The following is a 23034-nucleotide window of genomic DNA, read 5'->3' as shown; positions in this document are numbered from 1 at the left end:
CGCAGCTTCCTCACACAGGAGGAAGGAGCCTGTGCCTCCCTGCTTGTTTGATGTACCACATGGCCACCTGGTTGTCTGTCTGAATCAGGATGATGTGATTTGATAGGCATCCCTGAAAAGCCCTGAGAGCATATCACATTGCTCGAAGTTCTAGGAAGTTTATCTGATGATTGGCTTCCTCTGGAGACCAAGATCCTTGTGTCTGTAGATTGTCCACGTGGGCTCCCCACCCGAGGTTGGAAGCATCGGTGGTGAGAATGAGTTGAGGATCTGGCACTTGAAAAGGCAGGCCCTGGAGGAGATTGGCCTGATCTTTCCACCAGGCGAGAGACAGACGGAGAGAGTTGGTGATGTGGACAATGGTCGACAGAGGCTGAATAGCTTGAATCCATTGTGACCTCAGAGTCCAATGTATCAGTCTCATGGCCAGGCGGGCCATTGGTGTAACATGGACGGAGGACGCCATGTTTCCTAGCAGGACAAGGAATTGGAGAATTGTTGCTGTATGTTGAGACTGCAACTGGTGAGCGAGGGCCACGAGTGTTAGCGCTCATTGCCGAGGTAGAAAGGCTTTTGCCTGTAAAGTGTCCAAGTCTGCCCCAATGAACGACAAGTTTTGAGATGGGATTAAATAGGATTTCCCGTAATTGACGAGAAATCCTAGAGAAATTAGAGTGTGTAAGGTCAAATCAAGGGACGACCGAGTGGCTTGCTGGGTTGGAGCCCTGATTAACCAGTCGTTCAGATAGGGGTAGACGTGCACACCTTCTTTCCTGAGGAAAGCTGCTACAATTACGAGGCATTTGGTGAAGACTCGTGGAACAGACGCTAGGCTGAACGGAAGCAAACGATATTGATAGTGCTTTAGGCCTACTAAAAACCTGAGGTACTTGCGATGAGTTGGAGATCACAAAGTATGTATGCGTCCTGGAGGTCCAGAGAGCAGAGCCAGTCTCCTCTTTGTAGAAGAGGTAGAAGCGAGCCCAAGGTTACCATCTTGAACTTTTCCCGCTGGAGGTACTTGTTGAGAGCACATAGGTCCAGAATTGGACAACTCCCCCGGATTTTTTGGGGATCAAAAAAAGTACCAAGAATAGAAACCTAGGCCTTGCTGCGAGAGTGGGACGGGTTCTATTGCTCTTAACTGGAGAAGGAGGGAAACCTCCTGCTTCAGAAGGAAAGAGTGGTCAGATACTCTCCACTCCTGCAGAGGTGGTGAGTCCGGTGGCAGAGCGAGAAAGTTTAGGTGGTAACCCTGAGCAATGATTGCTTGCACCCATTGGTCGGTTGTGATTGATTGCCACATGTTGTGAAAGTGGCACAATCGACCTCCCACTGGTATGCTTGGCAGAGGATCAGGCTGCTGCTCTCCAAATGAAAGTCAAAAACCTGAAGCAGGCCCCGACTGGGTTGCTGTTTGTGGCTTTTGCTTTCGGGCCTGGCGAGGCTGAGGCTTTTGATAAGGCTTCGTAGTAAGGGACCTTTAGTGGAGGAGGATAGGACTTCTTTGGACGGAAGAATTACTTCTTAGAGTCCTTCCTAAAGGGCTGTCTTGAAGAGAAGTCGGAAGGTATCGATGAGAGCTGTTTAAGGGTCTCATGATGGTCCTTTAATTCAGCCACCATTTGCTGGATCTGCTCACCGAACAGATTGTCTCCTACACATGGTAGGTCAGATAGCCTGTCTTGTACTTCTGGGCGAGGGTCAGAAGATTTGAGCTAGGCCCATCGTCTTGCCGAAATGGCAGCTGCAGACACTCTAGCAGAGGTGCCGAAGACATCGTAAGCTGTTCGTATCTCATGCTTTCCTGCTTCATCCCCTTGTTGACAAGGATTTGAAGCTGGTCTTGAAATTGTTCAGGCAGGGTTTCAGAGAAGTCCTGTATCTGAAGATGACCCTATTGTACTGGGTCATATACAGCTGGTAAGCAGCAATTCTGGAGATGAGCATGGCCCCTTGGAACACTCGTCAACCAATATTGTCTAGGAACTTTTGTTCTTTAACAGGAGGAGTAGATGAGTGAGGCTTCATCCTTTTTGCTTTCTTTTGAGCCGATACTATCACAACTAAGTGGTGGTCGAGCTGAGATTTTTGAAAGCCGGGGGCTGACTGCACTAAATAAGTAGTGTCAGCCTTTCTATGGACTTGGGCAATGGATCCAGGGGTCTCCCAGTTCTTTTTGAGGAGGTCAAGAAGAACTTGATGAATGGGAATAGAAGTGATCACTTTAGGGGCATCTAGGAATTTGAGCAACTCCATCATCTGATGCCTATCATCCTGTTCTGTCTGAAGCTGAAAAGGGACCAACTCAGACATTTTCTTCCAAAATTAATGAAAGGTCCTCTGGAGGAGAACGCTTTCTACTTTCAGTAGGAGAGGGAGGTGAAGGTAAGTCATCGGTGTCTGAAGAAGTATCATCACCCCAGGTGTCATAAGGATCAGCAGACTGACCTGTAGGACGAAAAGGGGGTTGGATACCCGAAGGCCCCAGTCGAGGCTCCGAGAAAATCGTAGGAATCCCCGGGGGCACCAAAGATGGCGTGGAAGCCCTTTGTGACGGCATCGAAGGCATCGATGGCGCCGATGGACGTATCGGCACCGATGGATGAATCGGTGGCGAGGGACGAATCGGCATTGATGGTTGAGGCAGAACTCCTGATGGAGGAATGTGGAACGGTGTTTCTCCTCCCAAGGAAGTTGTCAACGGGGAGGGCACCTAAGCCATCGGAGACTTGGGAACCACTGATGGAAGGGCGGTTATGAGCGCCTCCATCCGGGATAGCAGTGGTGCCAGCGCTGCTGCAACCGGGTCGATGACCGGTTTCACAGTCAGTGCCGGAGGAACCTGGAGACGTTGCATCGCCTTGTCGATGGCCTCCTGAACCAGCCGGTCCAGTTCTTCTCAGAGACCTGGAGCAAGCAGCCCCGGGCTCCGGAACAGAAGAGGGAGGCAGAGGCACAGTCAGAGGGACCACCTTTATAGGCGGAATCGCGACTCCCAGACCCCGATCGGGTGAAGGTGGCCTCGGTTACCCGGTCGCAGGAATGGTCGGTGCCATTCCTGGATGGGGCTTCTTCGATGGTGGCTCGGACGTTGGTGAGGGTCGATGATTTCGCTCCCTCGACGGTCCGAGACGTACGATGCCGATGTTTCTCCCTACGATCCCCTCGATCTTGAGGGGGAGTAACGGGAGTTGATGGCCGTGAAGACGTCGATGGCAGACGGTCACCGGACGGTGGTCGATGCTGGTGCGACTTAGACGGTACCGGTTCCGATGACGTCGATGCGATGGACGGCGTCGGGGTGTGAGCATGGAAGAGGAGTCCCATCTTCTCCATTCTGGCTTTGTGACCTTTTGGTGTCATGAGGGCAACATTTGGTGCAAGTCAGGACTTCATGCTCATGGCCTAAACACATTACACAGATTCCATGAGGGTCTGTGATAGACATGGTACGAGTACAGTCTGGGCACCGACGAAACCCCGACGCCATGGCCATAGAAAAAAAAAATTGAGCCGCGGTACGGTCGACTGCCAGTAGGCCGCGAGGGCCAAACTCGACGGTAATCGACGAAAGACTGTCAAAAAACTTACCGGAGTACCGCGGCCTGAGAAAAGTTAGAGGGACCCCTGTGGGGCAATTTAAGTTTAATTAACTCCGTGAGGAAAATTCCTGTCAGAAATCTCTTCAGAGCTCCTTAACCGCGAGGCTACTGCTACGCGGAAAAAAGAAGACTGAAGGGGGACCCCTGCTGGCTGCAGGGTTGGTGCCATGCTGGGCATGCCCAGTAGGGGCCAGTCAAAGTTCTGGAAACTTTGACAGAAGTTTTCTGTGATTGGGCTCCATCCTGATGATGTCACCCATATGTGAAGACTACCATCCTGCTTGTCCTGTGAGAAAGCCAAGTACCTCCGTTTCTTGAACAAAAAACTACAAGAGAACTCTCCAGCTGCCAAAGCATCCATGCCTCCAAGTACTGTCGGAACACGTTGGAACAGCTGGTTCAGTATCACGTTAAGAATTTTCATTTTACAAAGAGTTCTTCAATGAAGAGTGTAATAGTAACTCCCCTCTTTTAATGCACACTATTCAGAAAATGCTATGTTGACCTAGAATATGAATGTTGCTTTTGTAAACCGTTGTGATCTTCTTTTGGAATGATGGTATATAAAATGCCTAAATAAATAAATAGAAAATATATTTGTGCTTTAGAGCCAAGTATAATATTTGCATTGCTTTCTTTTCATAGGTAGGTTTGATACTGTTTTGAATGCTGGAGGTTAGTGCTGTTTTGGTACAGGACGTTTAATATATTGTAATTATAATTCAGTTTATTCATGGTTTTCTGAGGATCACGCAAACACCCCACACATAATATATGTCTATTTATTTATTTTATTATTCCACCTATATTAATAACTATCATGCTAAGTGGACTACAAAAAATCTAAAATACAATACATCAACACAGATATATTGTGGATCACAATCAGGATTTCAATTTAAAAAATGCCTCAATAGGAAGTATAATGTGTGACATTTCCCAAATCCTCTTCTGTACTTCTGGGCATCCAGGTATTTGAGGAATCCAAGTGGTGATGCTATGAGCTTATCCCCTAGGAGATCTTTTCCCTATCTGTCAGATATGGCTCTGAGGGGGAAGTCAGATGAGTATTCCTCTTTAGAATAAAACTTTTCAGACATGAAAGTAAGACCAAAGGACTCCTCAGATTTGGAAAGGATGATCTAACAGGAATCTGAGGAAGTACTGGTGCTGGATTCAAAGACATAAGAGGACTAAAGATAATTTCCTTGGGCACTGCAGCCAAACAGCACCAAGGTGCAGGAGAGAGTTCCTATTTTGAACCCAAAAAAGGCTCTGAGCACCAAAATGTGCTTGTTGAGGTAAGGATCCAAGGTATGGAATCACACAACACAGAGAGGCATTTGTGTGTCAGTTTGAACTTTGGTGTATTTGATGCTCCAAGTAAGTGCCTCCTCAATCCTTCTGTCCTGTTTTGCTTCAAAGATTGCAAACAGTACTGGGATCAATCTAGTATGGAAAATAATCCTCCATAATTCTTTGAAAGTCAGTGCAAATAGGCTGCTGACTGGGCCTTGGGAGACTGGTATATTGATGCTTTAGCATGGGAGATAAAGCTCACCTTCAGACGTGGCTGCTTTGGATGATGCAGAGTCCTCTGCACCTCCAGAGACATGCACTGAAGTATGCCAGTGCTTTGGTGCCTCCAGTCAATGCTGGTCCCGTAAGGCTCTGTGCTTGAGTGCCCAGAGCATTTCTCTTTCCCCTGCTTGAGTAGGAGAAGCCAGACTTGTCTTGGCTCCTGGGTCTAATCTTCAATCAAGGAGTTGAAGAGATGAAGGGCCCCTTCAGCATCAGCACTGTGAGCAGCTCCTGCTCTGTGCATTTAGCCTTCAGTGCCATCTATGCGGAGCTGGAATTTTCCTTCTCAGCAAGGTAAGCCTGCAACCCAAAGTGCCATGACCTCACCCTTAAACATTCTGTAGCAAATATCATTATAACCAATGATGGACAACCTCTGTTTGCATTTAGAGAAGAACTTGAAGCCGTTAGAAGCAGATTACCAAAGAACTTGAAGCACGAAGAAGAGGGCTTGCTAAAGAACCTACAGTTCTATTGTTTCCCTAGTGCTGCTGATCAACATCCCATGCTTAGATCTGTCGGGTAGAATTATCACTCCTATAATCATTCTAGATCCCCCAAAATAGCAAAGGACCCATCTCTCCAAGTTCTTCTAAGTTTAGAAAATTTGGAAATTGCAGCTCTACCTTTTTACAAGAAATTAAAAGGGGGGGGGGGGAGAGAAGAGAGGAAGGGGAGGGGCATACACACATATCAGCACAATCTAATAAGCCTCTCTTTGGACAGAACAAAACAAAAAAAAAAATCAGCTAAATGAACTGCTAAAGGAAAGAAAAAGATTTATATGCCAGTTAAAACAAGAAAAATTGCCAAAAAGCTTACTAAGAGAAATGAGATATTTTTGATTAGCAGAACAGCAAAAATAGTCGAGTCACCGAGAAGCTTATAATGTGACATCTGGCTGGCAAAAATGAACTGAGAGGACCAGTGAGCTTTTAGGCCTTTCTAGAAAGCTCTGAAACAAATGTCTGTTCGAAGTCAAGCACAGACATATTAACCCACCTGTATCAGATGAAATCTACCTGTCATTTGAGAAACATACTGTCAATTTTTTTTTTAAATACCTCTCACCTTGTCTACTCCTGCACTTAGAATGAAGTTTCCTTTCTTGTTCCATTTTAATGCAAATATAGGGCCTTTATGCTGTCCAAGCGTGCTGGCAAGATTGCCTGCAAATGTAAATTAAATTGTTTTATTTCAGAACATTTTGTAAATCATTGTGTGAGAATAAATGTAAAGCAAATGAAAATTTTAGTTACCATCTTTAGTCCATATCCTGGCATATCCATCATAAGACCCTGTTGCTAGAAGAGTTCCTTCACTCTGTCAGTAAAAGATACTTTCTCTTAAATACACAATTGAAAAACAAAATGCACAGCGTGAAATGGCTAATTCTGTGTTCCAAACTCAGAATATTCACAGGACTAAATCTCATACAAACAGGGCATACTTTGTGAATTCAATGAGTCAATGTTGATTCAAGATTATGACACATGGTGTGTGACCAGCGGCATTTGAAAGAGGACCTATTAAGCATTAGTTTAATAACTAACTTGCTTTAATTATAATTTTATGTGCATTTATGTAATACACATATTTATAACAATGTGCACTTTTTATGCAGCAAATTTAACTCCAGCCTCGGAGCTGGCGTTAAATCAATCCATGAGCCAAGGGCTCAGGAGAAATTTTAAAAAAGTGTCCTGTGTAGTTCCTACCTTTATTCTTAAGTACCTACTGCTTACGGTGTTCAAGAATAAAGGTATAATGTAACGGCTTGATGAAAAAAAAATTCTGGATGCATAATATACATGCACAATAGACACGCTCCAGGCCGATTTCGCCCCTTGCTATTGTGCATGTATATTAGAGCTCAGAAATCGATCTGAAGTGAGATAAAACATATTGAGCACCCATTGCAATTGTGGGCACACAGCCATGCCTCCTGGGCATGGCTGTGTGCCCACCCTATGCATTTTGGTGGGCTGTGTGCCCACCCTATGCATTTGAGTGCTAAGGACACATAATTTTTCCCTAGCGCATCCTTTTTAACGCAGCAGCTCATTAAAATATAGCATCAGACCCCCAGGAGAGGTGACTGCGTGCGTTAGAAAAACGGGTGCTCAATTTGAGCATCTGTTTCATCACATGTCTTAGTGAATTGGCCTGTAAGTGCGTGAACCATATATCTGATCACTAGGTGTCACTTGTACAATGTCTTGTCATTCCTCTGCTGCCCCCTCCACCAGGGCTGTGAAACATCTACAACCCTTACTGGCCCAAGAAGCAAGAGGACGACTCAGAAATTAAAACCAAATTTCCTAAGTTGTAATACCTAGCAATACAAATTGGTTATTAAATTATCCTAAACTAATTTTTTAATACAAATGTTCTTACAATATTTAATGCAGTTTCTCACAGTAATTAACATGCTTCTGGTAATTCTTACTTACATTCCAATCCAAGGATGTCACATCTTTGTTGCTTGGTACATCTTGCCCTCCTTCTCGTATGCAATGCCGAAGTACCAGTTGTGTAGAACCACTGGAACTGTTTTCACTAAGATTCCATATTCGTGCTGTTGAATCTCCAGATCTACAGAGCAAGGTAAAAAAATTCACTCAGAGTACTGCTACAGCACCTGACTTCTTTAAATGTCTGCGGCAAGGAATATCTCAATCCTTTTTCTTCAGTTCTTCTCAGGAATTTACCACAGAAAGCCTCTATACATACTAAAATAGTAGATGTCAACAAGACCAGCTTCCCTATCAATTCTGCCCAGTTATTCCTGTTCACACTGCTAAGGATATACTCCAGTTCGTAGCCATACAGCATGACCACTTGTAAGATCTCTCTCCTTATCCAGGACAGTATCGTCTTTCGCTTTTGTACTCTATTTCAGGCAGATCACACAAAATTCCCCAGTATCCCTCCCTTTGTGGTCTAACCACAAATCTTAATAATCTAAATAGCTATCAATGACAGTGTGGCGACCGCCTGAAAATCTGGTCCTAGATCCCCCACTTAGCCTGCTGACCTAGTTTATTGTGAACATCTGCATTTTCACCAGGAGTTTTAATTACTGTAGCTGCAGTCTGCCACACAGATCCAGTTGTGAGGTTGCATTTCTGCAAGGCTTCTAACATTTCATTCTGGCAACCTGAATATGCACTGTTGATTCATTCAAGCATGGCATTTTAATATTGAGGTTTTGGATTAACTCGCACCAAGGACGAGTCTCCCAGGGCCACAACCCAGAATGGAAGGTCAGTGGCCATAGTTGGTGATTCGACTATTAGGAAAGTAGATAGCTGGGTGCCATGAGGATTCTCTTGGTAACTTGCCTGCCTCTTGCGAAGATGGTGGACCTCATGCATCACCTAGATAGGATTTTAGACTATGCTGGGGAGGATCCGGCTGTCATGGTACATGTGGGCACCAACAACATAGGATGGTGTGGGAGGGAGGTTATTGAAACTAAATTTAAGCTTTTAGGTAGAAAGTTGAAATCCTGAACCTCCAGAATTTCATTCTCTGAAATGCTCCCTGTTCCATGTGCAGGTCCCCCAGAGGCAAGCAGAACTCCAGAATCTCAAAGCATGGATGAGACAATGGTGCGTGGAAGAGGAATTCAGTTTTGTAAGGAACTGGACAACTTTTTGGGGACAGGGGAGTCTTTTTCGAAAGGACTGGTTCCACCTTTAAAAGGAGATAGAGCACAAACCTTGTCACTCAGCAGTGCATGGTTTGGATGGAGGTATCTTCAAACGATACTAATGAAACAGGAGAGCTAGGGTATCGCAATAGAAGTTCCAATAAAAGTAAAGATAGTCCATGTGCCTATAAGTAAAGAACCATCTAAGTTAAAAGATTACACATTTTCCCTGTTAACTGATAAGCAAAGCAAGTTTACAGAAAATACCGTTTATGGTAAGCATATAGAAGGATGAATTAGCCAGGATTTGTGGTAGTGTACCCCCTAGTGGCACTGGAAGGAACTCTCTCTCCAAGCTAAAAGAGCTTCTAGCTCTACTGGGCATGTGCACGAGTTCCTGCATGGGTATCGTCAGCGTAGTTCCTCAGTCCTTTCCAAAGCAACATGATAAAGCAAGTGTCTGCTATCCAGGGAGGAGAGCGGGAATCTCGTGGATTATTCATCTTGCTAACTATAGAAAACACCATTTATGGTAAAAAGAACAATTTTTTTGGTCAGTAAGCAAGGCTGAATTAGCCATGATCTTTGAGGAGTCCCATAACTGAGGGTTTCAGAAACTTTTGTTACCAATCACATCTTTATTTTTTTATTTATTGGAGAAATTACTTACCTGATAATTTCGTTTTCCTTAGTGTAGACAGATAGACTCAGGACCAATGGGTATAGAGTGCTCCTGATAGCAGTTGGAGACGGAGTCAGATTTCAATCTGACATCAGCACTACATATACCCTTGCAGGAAGCTCTGCTCTTCAGTATTCTCCTCGAAAAGGAATTGTGGATATATGTGTGTTTGAATAACTTGATTAATTTTGTTAACTTGATTAACTTGAACTGGTTGATGTGAATTTTAGCTGGAGACTGCCAGTGCACTCAACCGAGAAACGCAGACACCCAGCAACTATGGGTGTCCTAACTAGGGGTAAAGCGTGGCCTACCCGTGCTTGTCTTGCTTTCGGGGGTTGTCACCTGAGGTTTCTCTATTCTGAGGCAGCTGTCGGCGGGATATTGAGTCCATCTGTCTACACTAAGGAAAACGAAAATATCAGGTAAGTAATTTCTCCATTTCCTAGCATGTAGCAGATGGACGCAGGACCAATAAGATGTACAAAAGCTACTCACGAACCGGGTGGGAGGCTGCCCGTGGCCCACTTAGTACTGCCCTTGCAAATGCTGCGTCCTCCAGGGCCTAAACAGCCAGGCGGTAGAACTTCGAGAAGGTGTGAATGGAGGACCATGTCGCCGCCCGACAGATCTCAGCAGGTGACAGCATCTTGGTTTCTGCCCAGGACACTGCCTGGGCTCTGGTGGAATGGGCCTTGACTTGAAGAGGTGGAGGCTTCCCTGTCTCTATGTAGGCCGCCTTGATTACTTCTTTGATCCAGCGGGCTATGGTTGCCCACGAGGCTACTTCCCCTTGTTTCTTCCCACTGTGAAGGATGAATAGGTGGCCATCTTTAGCACAGATTTCGACCTTTCCAGGTATCGGACTAGTAGTCTGCCGACGTTAAGATGGCGAAAAAGGCAAGAGTCTTCCGAGTCCTTATGTTCGTCTAGAGATGGCAGCGAGATGGTTTGGTTTAGATGGAAATGAGAGACCATCTTTGGAAGGAAGGAAGGGACAGTGCGTAGCTGTATGGATCCCGGTGTGAATCTGAGGAATGGTTCCAGACAGGATAGTGCTTGAAGTTCGGAGTTGCGAACTAGGAATGCTGTCTTCAAGGTTAGAAGCTATAGAGACAGTCCGCGGGTAGGTCTGAAGGAAGCTCCCGCTAGGAAATCTAGTACTAGATTGAGGTTCCATAGGGGTACCGGCCACTTTAGTGGTAGTCGGATTTGTTTGACACTTCTCAGGAAGCAGGAGATGTCTGGGAGTGAAGATAGACTGATGCCGTCCACTTTGGCTCTGAAGCAAGTCAACGTGGCCATCTGAACCTTGATGGAGTTGAGAGACAACTCCTTCTGTAAGCCGTCCTGCAGAATCATGGGGATTTTGACTGTCCACAGAAGTATGTCGCGGTCTTCACACCAGGCTTCGATATTCTCCATATTCGTATGTAGGTTAGAGATGTGGAAAACTTGCGTGCTCGGAGCAAGGTATCAATCACTGCCCCCGAGTATCCGCTCTTCTTCAGGCATGTCCTCTCAATGGCCAGACTGTAAGATAAAATCAAGGTGGGTCTTTGTGGAGGATCGGTCCTTGCTAGAGCAGATCCCTGTGTGGAGGTAGAGACAAGGGGCTCCCCTCCAGAACTCTTTGCATGTCTGCATACCACGGCCTTCTTGGCCAATCCGGGGCCACTAGAAGTACTAGCCTCCTGTGGTGTTCTATCTTGCGGATGATCCCGTCCAGTACTGGCCATGGAGGAAAGGTGAACAGCAGGCTTTCCTGTGGCCAGGTCTGGATGAGGGTGTCGATCCCCTGGGATTGTGGGTCTCGTCTGCGGCTGAAGAAGTTGGGAACATGGGCGTTGGACTGGGTTGCCAGAAGATCCATGGCTGGGGATCCCGAACAGTTTATTATCAACTGGAATGCTGTGGTCGACAGCATCCATTCCCCTGGGTCTAGACTTTCTCTGCTGAGGTAATCCACAGTGATGTTGTCTTTTCCCGCGATGTGGGTGGCTGAGATCCCTTGCAGGTTTGCTTCTGCCCACACCATTAGGGGGTCTATTTCCAGGGACACCTGTTGGCTTCTGTTTCCTCCCTGGCAGTTGATGTAGGCTACTGTTGTGGTGTTGTCCGACATGACTCTGACCGATTTTCCCCGGAGTCTGTGACAATCGCAGGCAGGCTAGTCTGACTGCTTGGGCTTCCAGTCAGTTGATGTTCCATCCAGACTCTTCCTTGTCCCAATGCCCCCGAGCCATCAGTTCCTGGCAGGGCTCCCCACCCTTGTAGGCTCGCATCCATGCTGAGCAAGACCCAGGATGGTGGGGATAGCCTTCTTGTAGCCACCATAGGAGCTGGATCCGTACATCTGCTGATAACTGGAGGTGAACAGTGTAGTCCTGGGACATCGGGTTCCATCTTGACAGTAGGGATCATTGTAGTGGTCGCATGTGGGCCCCCTGCCCATGGGACGATGTCTAGGGTCGATGTCATGAGACCGAGGACTTGGAGGTAGTCCCATACAGTGGGGCGAGCGCCGTTCAACAGTTTTCTCAACTGGTCCATCAATTTCCTTCTCCTTGTAAGGGGAAGGTCGACCTTGTCTTGTTGGGTGTCGAACCGGTCTCCCAGGTATTCTAGTGATTGGGAGGGCTGCAGGCAGCTCTTGGTTGTGTTGACGACCCACCCAAGATTCTGCAGTAGATTCTTGATTCTGGGGGTCGCCTAATGACTTACTTCTGGAGATTTTGCCCTGATCAGCCAATCGTCCAGGTACGGGTGTACGAGGATTCCTTCTTTCCTCAGTGTCGCTGCCACTATCACCATGATTTTGGTGAATATCCGATGGGCAGTAGCTAGGCCGAAGGGTAGCGCCCGGAACTGGTAGTGGTGGTCCATGATCGCGAAGTGTAGAAAGCGCTGGTGGTCGTGATGGACCAGGATGTGCAGATAGGCTTCTGAGGTCCAGGGAGGTCAGAAATTCTCCCGGCTGTTCTGCCGTTATGACCAAACGTAGGGTTTCCATGTGGAAGTGTGGTACTCTCAAGTAGCGGTTGACAGACTTGAGGTCCAGGATGGGCCGGAATGTTCCCTTTTTCTTGGGGACAATAAAATAGATGGAATAGTGCCCAATATTTTGTTGGTGCGTGGGCACCGGTGTTATAGCCTCCAGGGAGAGCAATTTTCTCAGTGTGGTTTCCACTACCATCCTCTTGGAGGGGGAGTGGCAAGGGGATTTCACAAATTTGCCTGGAGGGATGCTGTGGAAGTCCAGATAGTATCCCTCTCGAATGATGGTCAGGACCCACTTGTCTGACGTTATCTCCACCCATCTTTGGTAGAATAGGGCAAGCCTGCCCCCTATGGCTTCTTCCTATGGATGGGTCTGTTGATTCTCATTGTGAGGTGCAGTTGGGGCCTGGACCTGAGCCGGCTCCCCTCTTGTGTTTTTTCCGAAAGGACTGGCCCCTGCCTGCGGGGTGAGGTGCTTGGTATGTATTCGTGTACGGTTCTAAAGCACAGTGATCCTCTGCCCTTGGATGTTTGGGGAGAGGGGCGATGGTTTCTTTTGTTCTTGTCCTCTGGTAGCCAAGGTACTGGGGATTCGCCCCATGTGTCGGCTAACTTCTCCAGTTCGCTTCCGAACAGGAGGGCTCCTTTAAAGGGCATTCTCGTGAGTTTCGTCTTGGAGGTCACGTAGGCTGACCAGCTTCGGAGCCAAAGCTGTCTTCTGGCTGCCACAATGGATGAGACGCCCCTGGCTGAGGTGCGCACCAGGTCGGACTTTGCATCCGTGAGGAAGTATATCGCTGGTTCTAATGTTTTGATGGGCGTGGTAGCGTTCCTGGCAAGTGATAAGCAGGCACGTGTCACCACGGCACAGCAGGCAGCGATTTGTAGTGAAATAGCTGCTGCATCAAATGACTGTTTAAGGATGGATTCCTGACGTCTGTCCTGGGCATCCTTGAGTGCCGCTCCTCCTTTGACTGGAATGGTAGTGTGCTTCGTGACAGCACAGACCATGGTGTCCACTTTGGGGAACACCAGGAGTTCTTTGGATGACGGTTCCAGTGGGTATAGGGCTTCTAGGGCCTGCCCTCCTTTGAAACTGGCCTCCAGAGCGTTCCATTCCAAGTCGATCAGTTGTATGGCTTGAAGCAATGGGAAATGGCATGAGGCCTGACGGAGTCCGACCAGCAGAGGGGTTCATCTTTGGCTCCGCTGTGGCGCTTGTGCCTGGGATGGCCAGCTCCTTTAGGCTCAGAGACACGAGGTCTGGAAACTCGTCTCTGGAGAAGAAACACATCATGGTTCGGTATGGTTTCGCTCCTGGAGGGATTTTCTCCTTCCTTCAGGGAGTCTGGTTCTTCCTCTGAGGTGTCCATGTCCCCTAAGGGGAGGCTTTTGTCCAGAGGGGCACGTCTCGGGGAGGCTGAGAGGGGGCTGGAAGGTTTTGGTCTTCTGGCGGAGGCTGTGGCTGTGTCACCGGTGGCACAGATTGTGCCTGGACAAAGGTTTGCAGCCCTTTGAAGAATTCTACCCAGGAAAAGGTTCCTGGGTCTATATTGAACCCAGCGGCGTTCCCCGAGGGACCCAACTGAGTAGGTGCCGAAGTGGGGATAGATAGGTTCGGAGTACTGTCGTTGGTGGAGCCGGATTCCTCTACTGGCTTGTCCTGGTTCCCCCAGGGCCTCTTCGCACTGCAGGCACAGGGCAGAAGCCACTTCGTGTTGTGCCGCTCTCAAGTGGCAGGCTGGGCAGAGGGCTTGTCCCTTGGCTTTCTTGGCTGGTAGTGCCATGATTTGAGTGCGTGTAGTCGTTCAAAGCTCGTCTGTGCGCCTATATGTGCACAGCGGGAGGCTTAGATATGCGCTCCAGATGCGTTGAACATGTGCGTGCAAGCTGCGGAAGGTGTGTGTGCAGGCCACTGTGTGTACCTAGGAAGAGATGCGCGCGCCACTGTGCACTCAGGCTTTATTTATGCACCCGGTGCTGTTGAGCGTGCCGCTGTGCGCACGGTACAGATGCGTGCGCCGCTATGCGCACAAGTAGTTTATGCGCCCAGCTCACCGCTGTGCGCACGGCTCAGTTGTGCGGACAATACGGCGATCAAGGGGGGGGAGATGGTGCCAGCGACCACACAGGTAAGATGGAAGGCACACACACCCCCCCCCCCCCCCCCGGAGGGTCTCCACGTGGGAGGACCCTCGTACTGAATCGGGGTCTAGCCCGGATGGGGATGTTCAACCCGATGGGACAGACACCGAAGGGCGATCAGTGCAGCAATCTGAGACTCGGAGACCAGAGACTAAGAAAAGCTTTCTACCTTACCTTGTGTCTTGGCGCTTCCCAGTCTTGTGCTGGGAGGTCTCCGGCTGTGGGGGGAGAGGGAAATACCTTCACCACCGCGCTCGGTATTGCACCTGCTGCCTCTCAGCCACTCCCGTTCCTGGGGGCTAAGTTCATGCCGGGAACCGGCTACCGGACCGAGGCTTACCTTTGAGGGATCTCAGAAATCACCTCAGGAATTCCTGACTGTGGGCGGGACCCTTAGGTATCACCGCTGGAGAGCAGGGCTCATAGAGTTAAGATTTTGGAATTTTCTTTCTTCTTTGGTTTGGATATTCTAACGCTGTGCAAGCGTGTGTAGAGTCCCAAACTGCTAAGGAGACTGAGAAACACTGAAGAGCAGAGCTTCCTGCAGGGGTATATGTAGTGCTGACGTCAGATTGAAATCTGACTCAATCTCCAACTGCTATCAGGAGCACACTATACCCATTGGTCCTGAGTCCCATCTGCTACACGCTAGGAAATTATTTTTTTTTTTACAACTCTGTCTCCACCATGGAGAGCAGATCATTTGGATTCTGTGTGTCACAAGACAGCATGTCCTACTGCACTGTCTCAGGAAGCCAAGGTATCCAGACAATGGTGGGAGGTGAAGGTATGCACAGATGACCAGGTTGCAGCTTTGCTGATCTCCTCAATAGGCATATCCCTCAGATGCACTATAGATGCAGTAGTTATACGCACCTGGTAAGCTCTGATCATCCCTGAGAGATCAAGGTCAGCTGCCATATAGCAATGCTGAATGCAGCAAGTTATCAAATTTAACAGAATCCTCTTGGATACTGCTATCCCAGTCTGTTTGGGTCATAGGCGAACAGCTGCTGAGCCTGTCTGTGGATTGCAAATGATGTTTATTATATGCCAAGGCCTGCTTACAATCAAGGGTATGCAGAAGCTTTTTTGCTCTCATGTGCATGAGGTTTTGGATAGAAAGTGGCAAGCGTAATAAGACTGATTTAATTGGAAAGGGAAACAGAGGTAAAGTAGGCTTTCTTCCCTCAGATGCTGAGGAGCGAGATTATGACCAAGAGGGAGGGAGACTAAGGTCTGACCTTTTCCGGAAATGCTAGTACTATTGGATATGTTGGAGGCAAAATCAGAGGCTCAGCGAGGAAAAGAAGGTATGAATAATGTCCGTAAATTGTTTCACTGCCTGCTGAGAACACTGTCCTGGGGTCAATAGAGGGGCATTCTCCTCTAACACCAGTATGGGTTCTCCCTTCAAGTGATGGGATCATAGGCAATGGGAGGATAGAACACAGGGGGGAGGGGGGGTTCGGGAGCAAGAAGGCAGAGGCCTTGAAATAAATGATGCGGCACCAGGAGGGTTTTGGTGATGGCAGGTGTTAGATGCAGTGACTAGTGGAGATGTATATCTCTGTACTGGCAGTGCAGCCTGGAGAATATACCTGACCATCTCTTGTCCTGGGTGTACGAGGGACAAGGTGACAGAGGGTAAAGGTCTGGGTCATTATCCAAGCTAGTTTATATAATCAAAGGTGTTTTTGAGGTTTGTGGCCTCAGGGTACACTCACTTTAAGTGGTTGGAGTGGGAAAAGCCAACAATATTAAAGCCAGTCTAGGATGCACTGTGGGCTTAGTGGTCAGGTACTTCGAGTGGTGGATCTTTTCGGTCGATTGAATTGGAGGATGCATTGAATTCTTTAACTTTGATGAGGTGCATGACTTTGCTTCGAGGTGTACTGATGCACTAGCTCCCAACGCTTTTAGCTCATGCGTCAAACGAGTAGGTGCTTCATGTCCTGACTGCTTCAACATTGAGTGTGTCAAGTGGGTACGCTGGATGACTCCACATTGAGTGTGCTGAGGGGTCCTTGGGTCAATGCTGCATTGATTATTTGGCCTTCTTTGTGGCCACAGACGCTGCATGCATAGAGTGCGAGACCTCCCTGTATTTAGATTTAGGGGGTTTGTTCAGCCATTTCTACCGACGCACCTCAATGTGGCATCGAGGCTGCCCGGTTCAGTTGTTCCTGTTCTTGGTTCCAGGAGCCACTGGCATCGAAGGACTTACTCTTGGTTCTCCCCTGTTGTTGATGGAGAGCTGCACCGGAGTTGGTCGGAGGGACTTGATCTTTGCTGCCCATGCACATTATGCTTGCAGGGATATATGTTTCCAGGGGAGGTAGTTGGTCTGGTCATGTTTGGGCCCAGGCAAAGGTAGCAACTGTTGTGCCCAGAGACATGATTTGGCTGCAAGAACAGGCCTTGAAGCCACTGGCAGCAATATCCCTGAGCGGGAGAGTAGCACTGAAAGTGCTGTTTTGGGGCTCAATGAATGAGGGAAAGGAATTGTTGACCACCTGAAAATTTCAAGACACAAAAATTACCGTCTGTGCAGAGCATGGACAAAAACAATTCAGGAGCTATGCTGCCAACTTCCGTGCATGCCAAGTAGAACTAAAAGCTCTGTTTGCTAGGAGACACAGCTCTGTCCAAAGGTACTGCGCCCCCTGACAGCACAGATCATAGCTTCTTCAGCCTTGCTTATTGACAGAAAACATTATTAATACAAAAAAAATATACTTTGAAATGTCTGCATACCAATGCTAGATGTCTAAGTAGTAAGATGGAAAAGAGTGTACGGCACTAAAGATGTAGACATAATTGTCATCTTAAAGACCTGGTGGAAGGAAGATAACCAATGGGACAGTACTACACCATATTACAAATTATATTGCAGTGATGGGGTAGATGAGCTTGGTAGGGGGGTGGCCCTTTACGTTCAGGATAGCATAGAGGATAAAGATCTTGCAGGTGACTAAATGTACAGTAGAATCCTTATAAATAGAAATCCCATGTGTGTTGGGAAAGAGTATAGCGACAAAGTATTCTACTGTCCTTCTGGCCAAAATGATCAGATGGATGATGAAATGCTAAGAGAAATTAGGGAAGCTAACAAATTTAGAAGCACATTAATAATGGGAGATTTAAATTACCCCAATATTGACTGGGTAAATGTAACATCAGGACATGCTACTGAAGAAAAGCTCCTGGTTGGAATAAATGACTGCTTCATGGAGAAATTGGTTTAGGAACTGATGAGAGAGGGCACCATTTTTTATCTAATTCTTAGTGGAATGAGGATCTGGTGCGAGGGGTAACCATGGTAGGGTTATTTGGCAATATTGGAGAAATTACTTACCAGATAATTTCGTTTTCCTTAGTGTAGACAGATGGACTCAGGACCAATGGGTATAGTGTACTCCTGATAGCAAATGAGAGACGGAGTCAGATTTCAAAGCAGACGTCAGCCTACATATAGTAAGCAGGAAGCTTAGCTCTTCAGTATTCTCCTTGAAAAGCAATTGTGGATATATGTGTGCTTTAATAACTTGATTAACTTGATTAACTAGGACTGGTTCAACTGATTTCCAAATTGGAGACCGCCAGTGCACTCAACCAAGTAACACAGACTCCCGGCAACTGTGGGTGTCTTGAACTAGAGGTAATATCTGGCTTACCCGTGCTTGTCTTGTTCTCAGAGTTTTTCACCCAAGGTTCCCGGATTCCGGGCAGCCGTGGGCGGGATGCTGAGTCCATCTGTCTACACTAAGGAAAACGAAATTATTAGGTAAGTAATTTCTCCATTTCCTAGCGTGTAACCAGATGGACTCAGGGCCAATGAGATGTATAAAAGCTACTCCCGAACCGGGTGGGAGGCTGCCAGTGGCCCACTTAGTGCTGCCCTTGTAAAGGTTGTTTCCTCCCAGGCCTGGACATTCAGGCAGTAGAACCTGGAGAAGATGTGTATGGAGGACCATGTTGCCACCCCATAGATTTCAGCAGGCAACAGCATCATGGTTTCCGCCCAGGACACTGCCTGGGCCCTTGTAGAATGGGTCTTGACTTGTAGAGCTGGAGGCTTCCCTTCCTCTACATAGGCCGCCTTGATTACTTCTTTGATCCAGCGGGCAATGGCTGCTCGCGAGGCCGCTTCCCCCTGTTTCTTTCGACTGTGAAGGACGAATAGGTGGTCAGTCTTTAGCACAGATTCCAATCTTTCCAGGTATCGGACTAGGAGTCTGCCAATGTTTAGATGGTGAAGAAGGCGTGAGTATTCAGAGTCCTTATGTTCGTCTGAAGATGGCAGCGAGATGGTTTGGTTTAGATGAAACTGAGAAACCACTTTCGGTAGAAAGGAAGGGACAGTGCGTAGCTGTATGGTTCCCGGTGTGAACCTGAGGAACGGTTCCCAACAGGATAGTGCTTGAAGCTCGGAGATGCAACGGGCTGAACATATTGCCACTAGGAATGCAGTCTTCAAGGTCAGGAGCCATAGTGACAGACTACGCATTGGTCTGAAGGAAGTTCCCGCTAGGAAATCTAGAACAAGATTGAGATTCCACAGGGGCACCGGCCACTTTAAAGGTGGTCTGATTTGTTTGACCCCTCTTCAGGAAGCGGGAAATCTGGATGGGTTGATAGACTGATGCCGTTCACTTTGGCTCTGAAGCAGGCCAGCGCGGCCACCTGAACCTTGAGGGAGTTGAGAGACAACCCCTTCTTCATAAGAACATAAGCAATTGCCATGCTGGGTCAGACCAAGAGTCCATCAAACCCAGAATCCTGTTTCCAACAGAGGCCAAGCCAGGCCACAAGAATCTAGCAATTACCCAAACACTAAGAAGATCCCATGCTACTGATGCAATTAATAGCAGTGGCTATTCCCTAAGTAAACTTGATTAATAGCCGTTAATGGCTTCTCCTCCAAGAACTTATCCAAACCTTTTTTGAACCCCGCTACACTAACTGCACTAACCACATCCTCTGGCAACAAATTCCAGAGCTTTATTGTGTGTTGAGTGAAAAGGAATTTTCTCCAATTAGTCTTAAAAGTGCTACTTGCTAACTTCATGGAATGTCCCCTAGTCCTTCTATTATTCGAAAGTGTAAATAACCAATTCACATCTACTTGTTCAAGACCTCTCATGATCTTAAGGACCTCTATCATATCCCCCCTCAGCCGTCTCTTCTCCAAGCTGAAAAGTCCTAACCTCTTTAGTCTTTCCTCATAGGAAAGCTGTTCCATTCCCTTTATCATTTTGGTCGCCCTTCTCTATACCTTCTCCATCGCAATTATATCTTTTTTGAGATGCGGTGACCAGAATTGTACACAGTATTCAAAGTGTGGTCTCACCATGGAGCGATACAGAGGCATTATGACATTTTCCGTTTTATTCACCACTCCCTTTCCAATAATTCCTAACATTCTGTTTGCTTTTTTTGACTGCTGCAGCACACTGAGCCAACGATTTTAAAGTATTATCCACTATGATGCCTAGATCTTTATTTATTTATTTAAATTCTTTTAATATACCGATGCTCAAGACCAGGTCTTATCGTACCGGTTTACAATAAACTAGGGGGGTGAACCAGTTAACATTGAAAGCGAAAGTTACATTACAACAGGGAGTGTGGAACTGGGCTGTTAGAAAAAAGATAGGTTAACAATGTCTAACTGGAGAGCACAGCATGTAAGCATAGAGTAATTGCTTACATGGTAGGAATAATATACAATTTACAGTGTAGTCAATTAGGCAAGTTATATGAAAGCGCAGTTAGCAGAAAAACAGTTCCTTTGTGTGGCGGAAAGAGGACGCAACCGTGGGGTGTAGAACCGTGTGGGTGACCATGAGGCTTCTTCAGGGATATGCTTGGGCGAACAGCCAAGTTTTTAATTTTTTTCTGAATGTGATGTGACAATGTTCCTGGCGGAGATCTGGCGGGAGAGAATTCCAGTGATGCGGGCCGGCAGTTGATAGCGCTCGTTTATCTATGGCATTGTGTAAAGCGGATTTTTTGGGGGGTACCTGGAGGGAGTCTCTGTAGCCAGATCTGGTAGGTCTTGCTGAGGAGTGTAGTTTGAGGGGTATGGTGAGTTGGAGAGAGGATTGCTGAAATATGGTTTTGTGAATGATGGTCAGTGTCTTGAAGAGAATTCTGTAGCGAATGGGTAGCCAGTGAAGTATTTTTAGAATCGGTGTGATGTGGTCCATACGGCGAGCGTTTGTGAGGATCCTGGCTGCAGCGTTTTGCAGCATTTGCAGAGGTTTGGTAGAAGAGGCTGGGAGACCAAGCAGCAGCGCATTACAATAATCAATCTTTGAGAATACTATGGCTTGAAGGACTGAATGGTAGTTGTGGAAGTGTAGGAGAGGTCTTAGCTGTTTTAGGACCTGTAGTTTGTAAAAATCTTCTTTAGTGGTGTTGTTAATGAATTTTTTAAAGTTCATTCCGGAGTCTAGGATGGCCCCAAGGTCTCTCACTTGTTTTACTAATGGTGTATTTGTAGTGATGGCTAGAGGGTTATTATCAATGGGGGAAATGATTAGCAGTTCGGTCTTGGACGTATTGAGAACAAGGCAGAGGCTTGTGAGAAGGAGGTTGATGGCATGAAGGCAGCTATTCCAATAGTTAAGAGTGTCGGAGACAGGATCCTTGATGGGGATTAGGATCTGCACGTCGTCCGCATAAATGAAGTAGGTGAGGTTGAGGTTATTGAGAAGTTGGCATAGGGGGAGAAGATATATGTTGAATAGGGTTGGCGAGAGCGAGGAACCCTAGGGAACTCCTTGCTTGGCCGCTACAGGGTGAGACTCTTTGTTGATTATTTTTACTTTATAATATCTGTCGCTTAGAAAGGATTTTAGCCAGAGGAGTGCAGAACCTGAGATGCCTATTTCCATCAGATGGTTGATGAGGATTGTGTGGTTAACCGTGTCGAATGCTGCCGAGATGTCTAGCAGAGCTAGCAAGTATGATTGACCTTTGTCGAGGCCCAACAGGATGTTGTCCGTTTTTTCTGGGTAGTAGCTCCTACTATGGAACCTAACATCGTGTAACTACAGCAAGGGTTATTTTTCCCTATATGCATCGCCCTGCACTTATCCACATTAAATTTCATCTGCCATTTCGATGCCCAATTTTCTAGTCTCACAAGGTCTTCATGCAATTTATCACAATCTGCTTGTGATATAACTACTCTGAACAATTTTGTATCATCTGCAAATCTGATTAACTCACTCGTATTTCTTTCCAGATCATTTATAAATATATTGAAAAGTAAGGGTCCAAAAACAGATCCCTGAGGCACTCCACTGCCCACTCCTTTCCATTGAAAACATTGTCCATTTTCCTACTCTCTGTTTCCTGTCTTTTAGCCAGTTTGTAATCCACGAAAGGACATCGCCACCTATCCCATGACTTTTTACTTTCCCTAGAAGCCTCTCATGAGGAACTTTGTCAAACGCCTTCTGAAAATCCATGTATACTACATCTACCGGTTCTCCTTTATCCACGCTTATTAACTCCTTCAAAAAAGTGAAGCAGATTTGTGAGGCAAGACTTGCCTTGGCTAAAGCCATGCTGACTTTGTTCCATTAAACCATGTCTTTCTATATGTTCTGTGATTTTGATGTTAGGAACACTTTCCACTATTTTTTCTGGCACCGAAGTCGGGCTAACTGGTCTGTAGTTTCCCGGATCGCCCTTGGAGCCCTTTTTAAATATGAAGGTTACATTAGCTATCCTCCAGTCTTCAGGTACAATGGATGATTTTAATGATAGGTTACAAATTTTTACTAATAGGTCTGAAATTTCATTTTTTAGTTCCTTCAGAACTCTCGGGTGTATACCATCTGGTCCAAGTGATTTCCTACTCTTCAGTTTGTCAATCAGGCCTACCACATCTTCTAGGTTCACCGTGATTTGGTTCAGTCCATCTGAATCACTACCCATGAAAACCTTCTCCAGTACGGGTACCTCCCCAACATCCTCTTCAGTAAACACTGAAGCAAAGAAATCATTTAATCTTTCCGCGATGGCCTTATCTTCTCTAAGTGTCCCTTTAACCCCTCGATCATCTAACAGTCCAACTGACTCCCTCACAGGCTTTCTGCTTCAGATATATTTTAAAAAGTTTTTACTATAAGTTTTTGCCTCAACGGCCAACTTCTTTTCAATTCTTTCTTAGCCTGTCTTATCGATGTCTTACATTTAACTTGCCAACACTTATGCTTTATCCTATTTTCTTCTGTTGGATCCTTCTTCCAATTTTTGAATGAAGATCTTTTGGCTAAAATAGCTTCTTTCACCTCCCCTTTTAACCATGCCGGTAATCATTTTGCCTTCTTTCCACCTTTCTTAATGTG

At 46.7% G+C, this 23034-nt stretch overlaps 1 protein-coding gene across 15 annotated transcripts in view; it reads right to left on the bottom strand.

Moving 5' to 3' along the window:
* TBL1XR1 (transducin beta like 1 X-linked receptor 1) overlaps positions 1-23034 on the bottom strand; it is an 854914-nt gene that overhangs the window by 137299 nt on the left and 694581 nt on the right. For all 15 annotated transcript variants that reach the window (XM_029616816.1, XM_029616819.1, XM_029616820.1 and 12 more), the window contains 3 exons: positions 7640-7781; positions 6446-6509; positions 6258-6355 (listed from right to left, as the gene is read on the bottom strand). In XM_029616816.1, the coding sequence (XP_029472676.1) occupies positions 6258-6355; positions 6446-6509; positions 7640-7781 (304 nt within the window). The remainder of the gene's footprint in view (positions 1-6257; positions 6356-6445; positions 6510-7639; positions 7782-23034) is intronic.

This window comes from Rhinatrema bivittatum, chromosome 9, assembly GCF_901001135.1.
Source record: "Rhinatrema bivittatum chromosome 9, aRhiBiv1.1, whole genome shotgun sequence".
Classification (NCBI taxonomy): Eukaryota; Metazoa; Chordata; class Amphibia; order Gymnophiona; family Rhinatrematidae; genus Rhinatrema; species Rhinatrema bivittatum.
The sequence above is the reverse complement of the archived record's forward strand: the minus strand, read 5'-3'. Positions and strand labels throughout refer to the sequence as shown.